Raw genomic sequence first — 15,772 nt, 5'->3', positions numbered from 1 at the left:
TACCACATGTCTCATCTCTCCTGTTAGGATGTAGGGAGTCTTCCCCCGTGGTATCTGGAGCAAAGATATTCCCACTCTATCAGAAATTCCAGCATGAGTTTTTCATCACACGCTTCCTTGTATGATACTTCAGTAAGACAACTGTATTTGATCTTAACCGAGGTTGGATTGGGCAGGGTGTGGGCTGGGATTTAGGGAGGAAGGATGATTTTGGAGCACGGAGAATTCAGTGCTAGGGGATTTTGATCTTAGGGCAGAACATGACAAGATTGAGCTTACGGTGCTGTCAGTGAAGAAGTTGGTACCTTGAGGAAAAGGTGTATCAAGATACGGAAGAAGAAGAAAAAAAAAGGTATGGAGGAAGAACATAAAGAGAGAACTGGGAGTCGGTTTCAAGCTCTGTGAAGCTTTATCTTATTGGGGAGGAGTTTTCCTCCAACTCTTTGTCCTTGATCTGCGGGACTGGCTCTGTGAGTGGCTTTAGGTGACTTATATAGGAGCACTGGAAGCTGGGCAGCTCTTAGCCAGGCCTGTGGTTGACTCCAGGGGTACAGTCGTGAGTCAGGTGTGGTTCCAGCTCTCTGCTGTCCACCAGGAGAGACTCTATGAGAGGCTGAGGTGGGTGCATGCATGTGGGCCCAGGGTTAGCTCTTTGGATAAACAGAACGTTTTTGGAAATATTTTTGATGACGCCCTAGAATACAGCTGGCCGCACCAAGCTATAATAAAACTAGAATCTCATCCTTTAACACTCTGTTCCCAAACTATGCTGTCAGATAGGAGGGAGATAGACTTTGGCAATGTAGGCACATTTTTTTTCTCTCAGATTTTGAGCTTTTGGAAAATTGAAGGGTGTTGGCCTAGGCAGTCCCTGGTAGATAAAGGGCGGGTGAGGAGGGCTGGCTTGGGACCAACATGGATGTTTGGCCAACAAGGGTCATACCACACTAGTTGGCCTTGCTCTTTGTTTGACCTTATTCTAGAAACAATTTCTTGTTCAAAGCCTTTCAGAGAAAGAGGGAAAGGAAAGAAGAACATGAAAGAGTGTCTTGAATTGTGCTTCACAGAAATGTCTCTTCTAGGGGGAAAATACTATGTGTGGGGAGACTTGCCTGTCCTCTCGCCACTTCCCTTCCACCATACTGTGTGGTTGAGATGGGTAATTGGAGGATAGTCTTGAAGTGTCTCCTTTACTTGATCTGCTTGGGTTCAGTACTTTTCAAATGTCTATCTTAAGCCCAGTGAAATGGGTATGTGGTTTCCAGGTGAGACTGTGGAGGCAAAGAGTTAGATAAGCATTGCCACATTCTCACAGCTCCCAAAAGTGGAGCCGGAAATCACACCCAGGAGGTCTGACTCCAGAGCCTGCCCTCCTAGCCACGCTGCTGCCTCGGGGAAGAACGGGCTCTCCCGATGAGAGCCAGAGCAGCCACATGGATTTTATTTCCCTGGTCCTTTGCTTAGAGATGGTGCTCTTTGATGGAGGATTTGTACGAGTATTTTAAAACAGCTTTGAATAAAGAAAGGATCAGACCTAGAGTTTCCTGGCTGTAAGTATACCTTGAAGTTAGGATAAGGTGGTTACTGATGGATCTTGTTCACTGATGGGCTTACTTGAGGGTTTATGGCTCTTTTCTTCCTGGCCTGTGGCAGAAAGTTTAGAGCTCTGTGATGAGCACATGTTTTCTGGTCCTTCGTCAGGTAGTGAAGAATTACCAGAGCTGTTCCATTAACAGAGTGGAAGATGATATCTATGTCATACTTGCTATTTCTTGAATATTAATATTTAAATTAGTGTGTAATACACAGAGAAGGCTAGCAACATATTCAACATAGTCATTTTTTCAAACTATTAATGTTTCATCTCTGTCCCTTTTTATGGTAAATTTGGGTTTCAAGGAAGGTTTGGATTCTTTGGCCTTTGTCTCTCAGAGCTCTGCTGGGAAGCTTTTTTATCCCAGAGACCATCACTTAATCTTTGTACTCAGCACTTTGAAGCTGCCCTTTGTTTTTGAACCTGTGCCTTTTTTGGGTTATTGATCTATGATTATAAAGAATTCCTTTTATTGCAATGTTAAAGAAAATAACTTTAAAAAAGAAGCCCAGTTATGAGTATCAATACAGTTGGAGGCAAAATTGGATGTTTTAAGTAAGCTAATGTAATTTAACTGTCCTTTGACATCACGTAGGAATCTCCTGAGCTTTTATCATATCAGGATTTCTTTTGCTGACTTACATTTCTGTAAGCTAAATAAGTGTGTTCAGATTAGTATTGGTGAGCATCTGTGTGCCATGCACTGTGCTAGGCATTTTTTAAAAAAATTATGGAAATAATTAATTTAGAAAACTCCAGGAACTCAGAGGTTTTGTTTTGGTTTTTGTGGCTTTTGGCCACGCTGAGTGGCATGTGATCTTAGTTCCCCGACCAGGGATCGAATCCACGCCCCCTGCGTTGGAAGCATGGAGTCTTAACCACTGGACCACCAGGGAAGTCCCATGTGCTAGGCATTTTTAATAAAATATTTTAACGTACTTGTCAGGTGGTAGACCCTGTCTTAAGACACTTGGGATATGGCAGTAAATAAAATCACAAAAATTCCTTTTGGATTATGAAGAGACAGATAATAAACGAATGCATGCAGTTGATGGTTATAAATACAAAAATAAAGCAGGGATGACAGATGGGGAGTGTCAGGCAGGCTGGCTGCAACTTAAATATTGGGGTCCAGCATGGCGTCACTAAGAAGCCTGTGTGGGTAGCTTGGTAAAGAAGTTGGGCCCTGCCCTCACATAGCTTACAGTCTAGTGATAACTGCTGCTTGGTGAGCACTTCCCATGAGGCTATTATTTGCAGTTTCTCCAGAAGGAGATGGAAGCTTCAAGAGTTAAGTGAATTGCCGAAATGAACATAGCTAGTGGGACCTACATCTGACCCAAAGACCATGCTTTTGAACAGGGAATTATACCATGTCAGCTGTTGAAATATCTGTTGTAAGGGAATTAGCCTATTTGTAGATCAGACTGTCTTATTTTGGGTTCTGATGGGTTAGGCAATATCTTGGATGGCTCATAGAGAGACTGATACCATGAGTTTCTCCTCTGCCCTCATGCTTGCTCTATTTGGAAGGCCTTGGGGTTGTGCCCTGTGGCCACAGCAGGGAAAGGAGCCGCCTGGTTACTGACTTGCATACAATGAGATGTGTTTGTTGCGTGTCAGAAGTTGACCTCTATTGACTCCAGCAAATCATTGACTACTTGAATTCCTGGCATTACATTTCAGTGATAGAACAGCAATTTGGCTGGCATGTGTGTCACTGTGTTCAAGAGCATGTTATAAATGCTCATATTCAGAAGGGATTGTGAAATGAGGGAAAGGTTGTAGTGCCAAGGTCACTGCTTATTGTGAGTGTTTATTCCAAAATAGGCCATACCTGGTGTTTACAATTATTGCTTTATCATAATACAAAGTAAATGAGTGTGTTGGATTAGAAACCTTTAGAGAGGGCTGTGGAAAGGAGGCCAGGCATTCAAGAGAGCTCTGTTCCTCTTTCGGCCCTCAGTGTACTTATGAGAAAAGTGGGGTGGTTTGCATTGACTGTTAAGAGTGTGGTGATTTTCAGCCTAATGTATCCTTTTCATTGAGTATTGATGGTTCTTTGTGCTTTGGTTAATGTCTGAAGTGTGTTTGTTGGTCATTAATATAAAAAGAGGCTATATATTTTATCACCTTTTTTTTTTTTTTTTGCTCATGCTGTGTGACTTGCGGGATCTCAGTTCCCTGACCAGGGATTGAACCCAGGCCATGGCAGTGAAAGTGCTGAATCCTAACCACTAGACCACCAGGGAATTCCCAATATAACTCTTATTTTTTTAAATTGTCAGTTTCTAGTGATTTTTCCCCCCACTTCTTTGAAAAATGTTGATTTTGTTTTTACAAGATGATTTTCTTTTTTACTTAAGAGAGAAGCTGTGATTTAAGTACTTGGGCCGTAAAATTTATTTGCTTTTTTGAAGTATGTATCTTTTTCTATATGTGTATTTTAAGTGTACAATTCACAGACTTTAGAGATGGAACTCACTTAAATAGCCAGCTTACAGATCAAAATATAAGAAATTTTCAGCGCCCTAGAAGCCCCTCACCTTTTTCCAGTCACTTCCATCCTCCCCCACCAGGGTGAACGGTATCCTGACTCCTAACATCATATCTTTGTTATGCCTGTTTTTGTTCTCGACTTGAATGAATAATACAGTCTGTGCTCTGTTTGGCTTCCTTTACTTCCCATTGTTTGTCAGATTGAACCATATAGCTGCAGGTTGTTTGTTCTCATTGCTATGGAATATTGCATTGTGTGGATATTCCATAATTTATCCATTCTACTGTTAAAGACATAGATGTAGCTGCAGTTTATTCTATTATGAATTGTGCTTCTATAAAGATTCTCATGTGACTTTTGGTGAGCATCTGTAAGCATTTCTGTTGGGTATATATCGAGGAGTGGAAATACTAGGTCACAGAATATGCATATACTGTATATTCAGCTTGAATAGTTGCTACCGAATGTATTAAAGTAGTTGTACCAATTTACAGTTCCACAGAAGGGTGAGAGTTTGTGGATTTTACTTTTGTTATGCTGTTTTGGGGGTAGGTGAGAGGCAAATGTTCTTAAGTTCATTTCAGTTCATGTTTATCTTATGGGAAGGAATGGTTGTAGCTGTCTTCATGGATTCTTTGAAAGTGAAGTTAAATGTTTGTCTCCGTTTGTGTGCTCATTCTCTCCCCCTTTTCTTTGTCTCCCTGTGTATATATGTTATATATGTGTGTTTTATATGTCTTACACACATGATGTGTGTGTATACATATATATTTTCTTATAAAGGTACTACTTATGACTCTTAGACTGAAAAGCGACCTTGGAGGTCATCTAGTTCAGGCTCCTGCATCTCTCTGAATTAGCAATGATCCTGCTTAAGTCTCTGATGGAAAGCACCAATAGTTTAGGGTCATCCATCGCTTTGTTAATTAGCTTATGTTTTTTCGTCTTCAACGTTGCGGTGACATCTGCCTCTTTAACTTTTCCCACAAATGTCATGCCCTTTTACAGGTGGGGGGAAAACCCATGATTCTTATAATAGAGTGAAATCTCTTTAGGCAGAGATTCATGGCTATGTTTTAAACTGCACTTTTCAACATCTGCAGGGTTTGGTCTCTGAGCAATTTTCTCTGGGGAACTTGAGTGAAAAATCCCTCACGCAAAGTGGAAAAGAAAACTCAGGGCAAAATTACTTTTGTTTTTTCCTATTTAAGGTTTTTTCCCCCCATTTCCTGATTTATTTTCTGCCGTGAGCACGCATTGATTTTTTCCCCCTTTTGATTGGGTTTAAACATTGTTTAAAATGAAAACTTACAAATGCAAATAACACATTTAAAAAATCAGACTGGGGCTTCCCTGGTGGCGCAGTGGTTGAGAGTCCGCCTGCTGATGCAGGGGACACGAGTTCGTGCCCTGGTCCGGGAAGATCCCACATGCCACGGAGTGGCTAGGCCCGTGAGCCATGGCCGCTGAGCCTGCGCGTCCGGAGCCTGTGCTCCGCAACGGGAGAGGCCACAACAGTGAGAGGCCCGCGTACCGCAAAAAAAAAAAAAAAAAAAAATCAGACTGTAATGAATAAAGTAATGAAAAAAAGACAACCTTGCTTTTTATAGAAAACTGACAATTATATTTCATGAAATCAATGAATATGGAAAAATCCTTCTGATGGATAATATACTGACTAAGGTTTCTGAACTTCCAGGTGGTATTAATATTCATAGAACTTTAGAATACAAATGAGTTTTTTCTAGTTAATAATTAACAATTTAAGGTTCATAGATATTACTAATGGATATTTTCTTTTTTCTTTACAGGCAAGAAGAGACTGATAGGAGAGTGAAAAATGTAAGATATATTTAATGGGACATTATAAATGGTTTTTTACTTACATGTTCTGTGAAAAGGTAGTGGGATCTAAAAATATCTGATATATTCTCTATCCTTTTTCTAAGTTTTGCTAGAAACAAATTCTAATTGTGTTTAAATATGATTGAAACATGTATTTTCTGACCTCATAGTATAAGAAGGTGGGTTAAATCTAGGGAGTGGGTCCTTACATGTTAGTAATGTGGTAAAGGCAAATGAATAGGCTATAGGATTTTTAGGAGAGCAAGTCAGAAACCACCAAAATCAGACTTTAAGGAAAAACGCTAAATGTTTAAGGACTCTGGGCAATTGCCCAATGTAGACTTATATCTATAATATTCTGCATATTAGAAGAATTTCTAAAAATGTGACAGCTTTATTGAAAAACATAAGAGCTCAATATCATTATTAGGGAAGCTGAGAATTTTTGATTTTAAGTGTGCAGTCTGTAAGATTGTTGGAAAACTATTACTTTAAAAGTTTAATTTATGTTTTCTTACTGTAAATTTTTTCCTTCTTCATGTGTACCGGTAGAGTATAAATACCTGTTGGGGTCTAGGCTTTTGCTCTGAGAATGTGCTCAGAGATGGAAATCTAAGAAGAATTAACATTTTTAGTGACCCTTCTCCTTTACATAATTTAAAAGAAAATCTACTTTTCAACCATAGATACTGTCTTTTATCTAGAGTGCTCACTTGCATTTGAGCTTGCCATTAGTTACTAAATAGACTGATCTTGTTGTTTCATGGAATTTTTTTTTTAAAGGTTTTGATAACTTTGTACTGGCTGGGAAGAAAAGCACAAAGTAACCCCTACTATAATGGTCCCTATCTTAATTTGAAAGCATTTGAGAATCTTTTAGGGCAAGCTCTGACTAAGGTAAGGAAACTCTATCTATATGAGACAACTACTCTAACTAGTACTACTTCTCATCTTCCCCTTTCCCCTTCGTCTCTTTTTTCCACATGCCCTCTGCCTTCTTCTCCTCCCTCTATGATATATGGCGGCTCTGATTGGGATGGGTGGAGAGGATTGTTACTCATTTGCTGGCTTTGTAAGCCACCACAAGGAGTGAGTAAGTATTTCAGAGCAGTTTCCAGGGTATGTGATATAGGTATATGTATTTATTTCTTAATTTTAGGTAACTCAACAAAATACTAATTTACTTTCTTTCTTAGGCACTTTATATAACCTAACTCTTTCTATATTCATTATGAACTTAACCTGTAATAGAGAGGTGCTTCAGGGCTATTAAAATATATGGAAGTTACTCGTTTCTTTATCTTACTGTCTTGCCATGAGTCATTATATCTCAAGTGCCAGCGCTGACCAGAGTTGGCCAAATCTTCACTCATAATATTCAGATGGGAAAATTAACTTCACTGTGGGGGTATTTATGCAGGAGAATCTGCTGTGCAGAAGAAAATATGTCATCAAAATAATATATGGTCATCTAATTAATATTAGTTGCTTGATGTGTCTTTATGATGATTAATCAGGCATTTAACATTAGTCTCTGGCACATTGTAAGGGTGTAATAAATGTTAGTTACTATAATTGGAAGATAGAAATTTTAGGATGAAAATGATCACTTTGCCTTATAACTACTCTGATCTCTAAATAGTTTTGCCTGAACCCAGCCACATACATTATAGGGAGATGGGATTATAGTCTAGAAGGTTAGGGTATTCCTTCTGGATTTTTATTTTCTAATTGTAAAGAGTTGATAATACCCTATTTAAATTCCTTAAAACAGTTAATTCAGATAACAGTTGAGATAATACCATGCACAAGCATTGTACTAGTTGTTGAGAAAACACTCATACAAGGCTGATGACCCTTCCTTACAGCACAACCCTCTGATGTAGACAGATGAACAGGTAGGTCAGTGCAATGGAGGAGGGCAAGGCTCTGAAGGATGAATGTGGCAGGGATTTGAGCAAGGGCAAAGCCTTGCCTTACAGGTATTTCAGCCAAGAAAACATCCAGTTAAAAATAACATAGGACTTTGGCTCTTGCATTAGTGTTCTCATTACAGCCTTTGGTTCTTTTTATGGCAGTCTGACTCAGGTTGAATCATCCTAGTAGAGTGTTTGTGCTGGGAATGCTTTATTCGAGGCTGCTTCCTATCACCAGTATCAAAATCAGAGTAGATGAAAAAGAATTTTCAGGGACTTCCGTGGTGGTGCAGTGGTTAAGAATCTGCCTGTCAGTGCAGGGGACACGGGTTCGAGCCCTGGTCTGGGAAGATCCTGCATGCTGCAGAGCAACTAAGCCCGTGCGCCACAACTACTGAGCCTGTGCTCTAGAGCCCGTGGGCCACAACTACTGATCCCGCATGCCACAACTACTGAAGCCCGTGTGCTTAGAGCCCATGCTCTGCAACAACAGAAGCCACCGCAATGAGAAGCCCATGCACCACAACAAAGAGGAGCCCCCGCTTGCCACAGCTAGAGAAAGCCCACACAGCCATATGACCCACGCAGAAGACCCAATGCAGCCGTAAATAAATAAATTTATAAAAAAAAAAATTTTCATAGGTAAAACTATAGTTGTGGTTCCGTTCCATTATTGTGGAGTGTGGAGAGCCATAAGAGGTGCGTGAATATATGAGCTGTTTTGCGTCTGTTCTGTTAAAGTCAAAATCATTGTGTGCATCAGACTTTTCTCCCTTAACTAGATAACGCTTAATGGCCAATCCAAAATATATATTAAAAAAAATACTTGCAGTAAGCTGTTGACCCTTAGTCATCCTATAAGTTGTAGGTGACTCATTTTAGGTGACTTGTCAGAGTAAAGTCCTTGGTGGGGGTTTGGGGGAGGAACCAGGCAACGGGGCCAAACTTAGGTTCTTTTATAACCACGGTGGCACATCATCATTATCTTTAACACTTACGAGGCCAAAAATCATCTCCTTGAGTTGAACTCTAAGCCTTCAACAAGTGTGTGTCTAAGAAACCTGGTAAATCTAAAGATTTACTTAGAATTTTAAAACCTATATTTTTTAAGAAGTATTTTGGTGGTACCAGCACTAAGCCCAGCTTCCCTACCCGCTTGGAAATAGGGTACAAAGCAGGCACTTTCATTTTCATGCTAGGATGTCAACTCTAATTCCAGGGTGTGTGTGGCGTCCAAAATATATGAAATCTCACATAAGTCTACTAGACCCTACTGGCACTTAAGCATTTGTCAAACAATTCAACCACGAATTAACATCCAGTCTTAGCCAAAAGTATGCCTGAGACAGCTGCTAATTATTCATTGTAAACATTCTTTCTTCAACTTTTTATCATATCTTGAGAATGTTCCTAATTAAAAGTTGAAAGAATAGTACAACAAATACCCACCTGTGTTCCGTCGGATTTAATCATTAAACATGTCCCATATTGGCTTTATTTATGTATCCATCTGTGTTTTAATTAATCATTTCAAGGTAAATTGCAGACAACTCACCCCTAAATACTCAGCATGCATCTCTTAACAGTAAGAATATTCTTCCATATACCTGTGATGTCTACTAGACCAAAGAACAGTCATGAATTCCACATTAGTTAATATCCAGTCTATATTCAGAACATCCCAATTGTCTCCCAACTCTCTTTCATAGCTTTTTTTCTGAATAATGATTTAATGAAAGTTGACATATTACATTTGGTTGTTAAAGAACCTAGGAGTTCCTGGGGCTTCCCTGGTGGTGCAGTAGTTAAGAATCCTCCTGTCAACACAGGGGACACAGGTTCGATCCCTGGTCCGGGAAGATCCCACACGCTGTGGAGCAGCTAAGCCTGCGTGCCGCAACTACTGAGCTCGCGTGCTGCAACTACTGGAGCCCGCGTGCTGCAGCTACTGAAGCCCGCGTGCCTAGAGCCATTGCTCCGCAACAAGAGAAGCCACCACAATAAGAAGCCCGTGCACCTCAACTAGAGAGAGCCCGCACACAGCGACGAAGACCCAAAGCATCCAAAAATAAATAAAATTAAAGGAAAAAAAAAAAAGGAAAACCCTCTGCTTTAAAAAAAAAAGAACCTAGGAATTCCTATCTCTATATTAGTATCATCACCTGAAAGTAACATTTCTGATTTTTACTATAGTAACAAAATTACCTTCACCATATTAAAAAAAATTATAGTTACTAGCTATTCATTGAGTACTATGTATTAGAACTATGCTAAAGGCTTTATAAATTCTACTTACATGCTAATTTTAAAAAGTCCGGTTGTATTTTGCTATTAACTTTCCTAGAGGAATGTTAGTTAAAGATGCTTATTTTAGTAAGTTCTATATGATTTACAAACCTATGGTTAATAACATTTACATATTTCTATATAGCTGTTATATGAGCTAAACAAGTATTTCATTTAGATCCAGGGAAAATGTTTTATATTCAACAAACAAGTCTACTTTCCTTGGTTCACATCTAGGTTTTGAGTGAAAATAAATGAATTTGTGAAGTGTACGCCTGCTATTCTTGCCCCTCTCTCTTTTAAAACTTTTCTTTCTGTTAAAGAACTTTGTTATGGCTTTTTTGTTTATTTAATAAAAATGAGCCCTAATATTTCCTGGAGGTAGGCTGAATATAATCTTATTAACTTTTCTCCTTTTGGATATCAAAATTAAGGTTGGCTTTTCTTATTGCCTCCTTTCATGTTTATTGCCAGAAAACTGTAGATAATAATTGATTTTAGCCTTTGAATGTTACTCTAATTATTAGCTTTTCTTTTATTAAAACGTTCCCCCTTATTATTACCTTATTAAATAATATTGAATACCTCCATATAGTCACATGAGTGCCAAGTATTAGTTGTGGGAAAACATTTACAGATGTATATTCTGATTTTTATCAGATTTTTTCTGATATTTAATGGGGGAGTCTCATTGCCTCACCTATCAAATGCAGCACAACTTGAACTACTGCAAATCAATAAGCGATAACTGATTACACTTTTGGAAGTTTATGCTAACTTACAAGTCTTTAAAAAATGTTCTTCAGGCACTTGAAGAGTCCAGCTTCCTGAAGAGGAGTGGCAGAGACAGTGGTTACGGTGATATCTGGTGCGCTGAGCGTGGAGAATTTCTTGCTCCTCCAGGCAACTATAAGAGAGAAGATTCATTTGAAAGCTTGGACTCTTTGGGATCTAGGTCATTCACAAGCTGCTCCTCTGATATCACGTTGAGAGGGGCACGTGAAGGTGAGTTACATTTTGGACTGGACGGTTTATTTTTATTTCTTTGTGTATTGAGAGAAAATTGGGAATTGGAGAGAGTAGAAAAATGGAGTGAAACTATTGAGGCAAAAATTTCGCCAAGAAGTATATTTTTGTAGAGATGGAAATATAATTGGGGGTGTCTTTTCTTTCCTTCTTTCCTTCCTCCCTCCCTCCCTCCCTTCCTTCCTTCTCTCTGTCTCTCTTTCTGTCTGTCTCTCTTGTTCCTTCCTCACTATATTGCCACTAGAGGGGTGATAGTTTCACTTCTTTTAATCTTCTGTTTTTAGAGGAGTTTGGGGAAGAGACAGTTAACTATGACCTGTTTTATCAGCGATAATCTATCCTAATTCTTTTCTCTCCAGATTTGGGTTTAATAATCTCTGCCTCTGAGGCCTAGTAACTGATATATCTAAACATAAAGAAGAAAGTAAATAAGATTCTATAAAAGTCTGTTCTAGCTCCTGAATAAGCTTTCTTTCCTTTTCTTACTTTTCTGCAAAAGATAAAAAAAAAAAAAAAAACTTCTAAGAAAAAACAGGAAAATATTTTAATAATTATCTCTACCTAAGAAAAGAAATGATTGATATCTGTCATGATAGAATATTATGCTAAACTTTGATTAAGTAACAACACTGGCATTGTGTTAGAAAACATCTTTTACGTCTGTCAGGGTCAGAGTAAACCCAGGACAAGTGTGAAAGGAACGTGTTAATGAAAGTTTCTGTTGTGGGAAGGAACTTTCTTTCAAAATCCCAATATTGTGGTCAAATCTATTATTTAAATGCAAGTCTTTTTCCCCTGGCTATTGGGTGGTCTCAGAAATTTCTGACTGTATGCCTCTCGCAATTCAAATTGACTAGGTTGAAACCACAAGTGAAGTTTCTTGAACTATTTCTGTGCTTCCACCATCAGCATGAAAAATTGAGAGTTCTGGTTGTGAGTTTTTGCCGGATTGTTAGAGAGTTTACTTTGCTTGTTTATTTTGATTATTATTCTTTATTTTAAGTGTTTTTTCTAATGTTTTTTTTTTGCGGCCTAATGTTTTTATTATAAAAAATTTCAAACATCAGCAAAGTTGGAAGAATTTTACATGAATACCCATGTACCTGCCAGCTAGTTTTACCATAACATTTTACTGTGCTTGCTTTATCACATACCAAGCTCTCATTCTCTGTGCATTAATTATCCATCTTATTTTTTGAGGCACTTCAGAGAACATTACACTTGTCCTAAATGCTTCAGCATTTAATCATTAGCTAGAATTCAACCTTTATTTGCTGTTGTTCTTTTTTTGTTTTGTTTTGTTTTGTTTTTTTGGGTTTTTTTGCGGTACGTGGGCCTCTCACTGTTGTGGCCTCTCCCGTTGCGGAGCACAGGCTCCGGACACGCAGGCTCAGCGGCCATGGCTCACGGGCCCCAGCTGCTCCACGGCATGTAGGATCTTCCCGGACCGGGGTACGAACCCGTGTTCCCTATATCGGCAGGCGGACTCTCAACCACTGTGCCACCAGGGAAGCCCTATTTGCTGTTGTTCTTTTAATGTAAATTTACATAAAAGCAATGTACAATGAATTTGTTTTTCAAAAATAGAATGAATCCACAAATATTATAACAAAACCCCAAATTTTTTAGCTTTTTGAGTAGTCGTGGCATTTAAGCGTTTAAAAAGTAAATGGCTATTTGCGTTAACCTTTACAATTACTGCTGTATTTGTTGGCTGTTTGCTGTCTAGCTTTAATGTTTTCATAGCCCAGATGACTCTTATAATAGTTTTAAGGAAATGAATGAGTTCATAATTCATCTGAGTGATTAAAGCTTTAAAAGCAGAGGTTGAAATTCTCAACCCACTACATTACTTTGTCCTGACTGAAGAACCTAACACATGTGATGTTTGAATTCATATCTGACCAACGGAAATAAAAGGGACCCGTATTGAAGGCATGTGGGAGTATACAGACTCCAGTCAGTTCAAATGCACTGATCCAGTGGTGTGACTTGAAGCACTGTCCTCAGATACTTGTTGGGTTGGGTTCCTGGCCCTTGTGAGGAAAAGCAGAGGGTTACTGTCACGCTGCTTCCTGATCTTGGGAAAGGAGTTGCAGACCATGTTTGAAGAGGGTGGAAGTGAAGAATTGGTAATTACAACTAAGGGGAAAAAAAAGAAAATCCTGGGGGCCACCAGGATGATAAAACATTTTTGTGATCAGTATGTTGAAATTCTGCTACCTACCAGGTTGTAATCCCAAATTGATGATCAATATAATATTGATAAGATAATATTTTTAGGTTAACAGAATTGCAAAGTCATATTCCTTAGTTTTATATGAAGCCTCTGTTGACTGGAAAAAAAAAAAAGCAAAAACACAATCTAAAGGTTGAGAATTGTGTTTTATTCAGCAGACTTGCTGAGGACTTAAGCCCAGAAGACAGTGTCTCAGATAGTTCTGAGGGACTGCTCTGAAGAGGTGAGGGTGGAGCCGGGATAAATAGGAGTCTTTGTAAAACAAAACAAACAAAAAACAACTCACTCAGGTAGTCAGAACATCAAAAGATTACTGTTAATTAAAGAAAAGCCAGACATCTCAAGTTAATGAATTTCAAGCTTTCCTATGTATGGAAAGATGAAAGAGTCTGGGCTCACTGAAATCATTCCTTTGACATGCACCTTAACTATATGGGGCGAGTAGCCTGCTTTTCTCCATCCTGAATCCCCTCAGGGTGCACAGTCGGGGACAGGTGCAGTGGCTGCTGGCTGGCTGGCCGCAATATCCTTTGTTTACTGATATGGCTGGTGGCATTTTTCATCCATATCTCTTACCAGATCAAGAATATTTGCCTACTCTGCAGCGTACTGTGCTGGACTAAAAAAAAAAAAAAAAAAAAAGTAGCTTTAAAAATTCCGAAGTAGAAGGATCTTTTGTACAAATTTCACATGTACAAGATTTTAGCAAGAATCCTTGACATTTCTCTCTTATTTTCAAAAAATGTACTAATTTAGGAGGCAGTAAAAACAAAGCGCGAGATTATTGACTATTAATCCTTCTGGTCATAGCTGCTATACTTCCTCCTTTCTTTCCATGACTCTCCTTTCCCTGTTCCTGTCTCAAGGTCTCCTAGCTGTGTGTTCAACTGCTTCCTGTAGCCTCTTCTCTGTTACTACTGTAGACTCCTGCCAGGCACGGTGGAGGGGACAAGACTGCCTTTGGCTCAGGTTTACCCTGCAGGTGTGCTCCTGCCTAGAGCCCACAGCTCCCAGGTCCTCAGGTACCGTGCACAGCCAGCCTCTGAGAGCTCCGGCGGGAAGCATGCAACATTTGCAAAGTTTCTTAACAAATACACAGAGGCAGGAAGAAAAGGGCAGAATGGGAGGCAGCTGAAGCTTATATCTATCGTATCTATATCGTATCTATTGTGATGTTTTGTACCCTCATTTCTTCCCATGTATTTAAAAGAACAAACTGACTTTTTTTTTTTTTTTGAGAACAGATTAGTGTTTGTATCTGTCTGACCTTGAGGTGTATCAAAGTATATTCTTTCAAATTTGTGTGTAAATGATGTTGAATCAAAATACAAGGTTCCCAATATTTCCGTGACCACCATCAGAAAAAGCCTCGAGTTCTGTGTTCTCTTAATATTTTGGGGGGACATTAGAAGTCATTTGGTCCAACCTCATGTGTAATGTGTGATTCTTGCTCATAGGGGTCTCACAAGGATCTATCAAACTTCTTTGTGCTTTTTGCATCTCTTTCTTTGTCTTCCCTCGTCTCTCGCCTCACAGAAATTTTGGGTGACTGCATGATTTATTTTCAATGACTGAGTTTCCCTCGAACTACATTCAGATCTCGTTTTAGCCACCTTTGACTTGATTGCTAGATTTTATTCACATGTATTCCATCAACAAATTTTATGACAAATCGTGAGGGCAAGGAAGACTGGGAAGAAAAGGGGTTGAGCCATAAACCGGGACTTTTTCTGCTTAGAATGTGCAACAGTGAAAGAATGTACTGCATGCATCTCCAGTATGCAAAGCAAGTTCCTCCTGATGGGTCTTATCACAACTTCATGACAAATTTCTAAAAATATTCCCTGCAGTTAGCAGTAGAGCACTGGGTTTCCAAGGGAAAGACAAAAGCAGGCATGCTGTGTGGGTTTCAGTTGGACGAGTAATCTGGAGAGTAAAGCAAATTCTTGTGCCTTTTTTTTTTTTAATAGGTTGTGAAAGTGACACAGATTCTGAATTTACATTCAAAATGCAGGACCATAATAAAGATGATATGTCATATCGAAGGATTTCGGCTATTGAACCAAAGTCCGCTTTACCATTTAATCGCTTTTTACCCAACAAGGGTAGACAGCCATCCTATGTGCCGGCGCCCTTAAGGAAGAAAAAGCTGGACAAAAATGAGGATAACAGAAGAAGCTGGACAAGCCCAGTCTGCATAGAAGCCGATGGAACATTTCCAAGGTACTGGGATGCGAGCTGATTGTTGAATTTTAAAATTCAGTCTGCTTTGTGAATTTGCCAGGATATTTAAATTTGGTAAAAAGGAATGGTCCTTAAAATGTATTTCACAGATAACATAGAACTTCATTAATGAAGTATTTCTT

The 15,772-nt window shown here is 39.1% G+C and overlaps 1 protein-coding gene across 23 annotated transcripts in view; it reads left to right on the top strand.

Moving 5' to 3' along the window:
- The window catches only part of LMO7 (LIM domain 7), a 121,563-nt gene that overhangs the window by 54,522 nt on the left and 51,269 nt on the right, over window positions 1-15,772 (top strand). For 8 of the 23 annotated variants that reach the window (XM_082675838.1, XM_082675853.1, XM_082675835.1 and 5 more), the window contains 5 exons: window positions 5,906-5,936; window positions 6,723-6,836; window positions 10,948-11,146; window positions 14,273-14,428; window positions 15,377-15,629. In XM_082675838.1, the coding sequence (XP_082531964.1) occupies window positions 15,415-15,629 (215 nt within the window). In that variant the 5' untranslated portion in view covers window positions 5,906-5,936; window positions 6,723-6,836; window positions 10,948-11,146; window positions 14,273-14,428; window positions 15,377-15,414. Of the gene's footprint in view, window positions 1-252; window positions 353-1,375; window positions 1,551-5,905; window positions 5,937-6,722; window positions 6,837-6,987; window positions 7,033-10,947; window positions 11,147-14,272; window positions 14,429-15,376; window positions 15,630-15,772 lie in introns of those variants that run through there. The other 15 variants (XM_082675842.1, XM_082675839.1, XM_082675843.1 and 12 more) reach the window with 10 other exon arrangements.

This window comes from Grampus griseus (genome assembly GCF_964374135.1).
Source record: "Grampus griseus genome assembly, chromosome: 18".
NCBI lineage: Eukaryota > Metazoa > Chordata > Mammalia > Artiodactyla > Delphinidae > Grampus > Grampus griseus.
The sequence above is the reverse complement of the archived record's forward strand: the minus strand, read 5'-3'. Positions and strand labels throughout refer to the sequence as shown.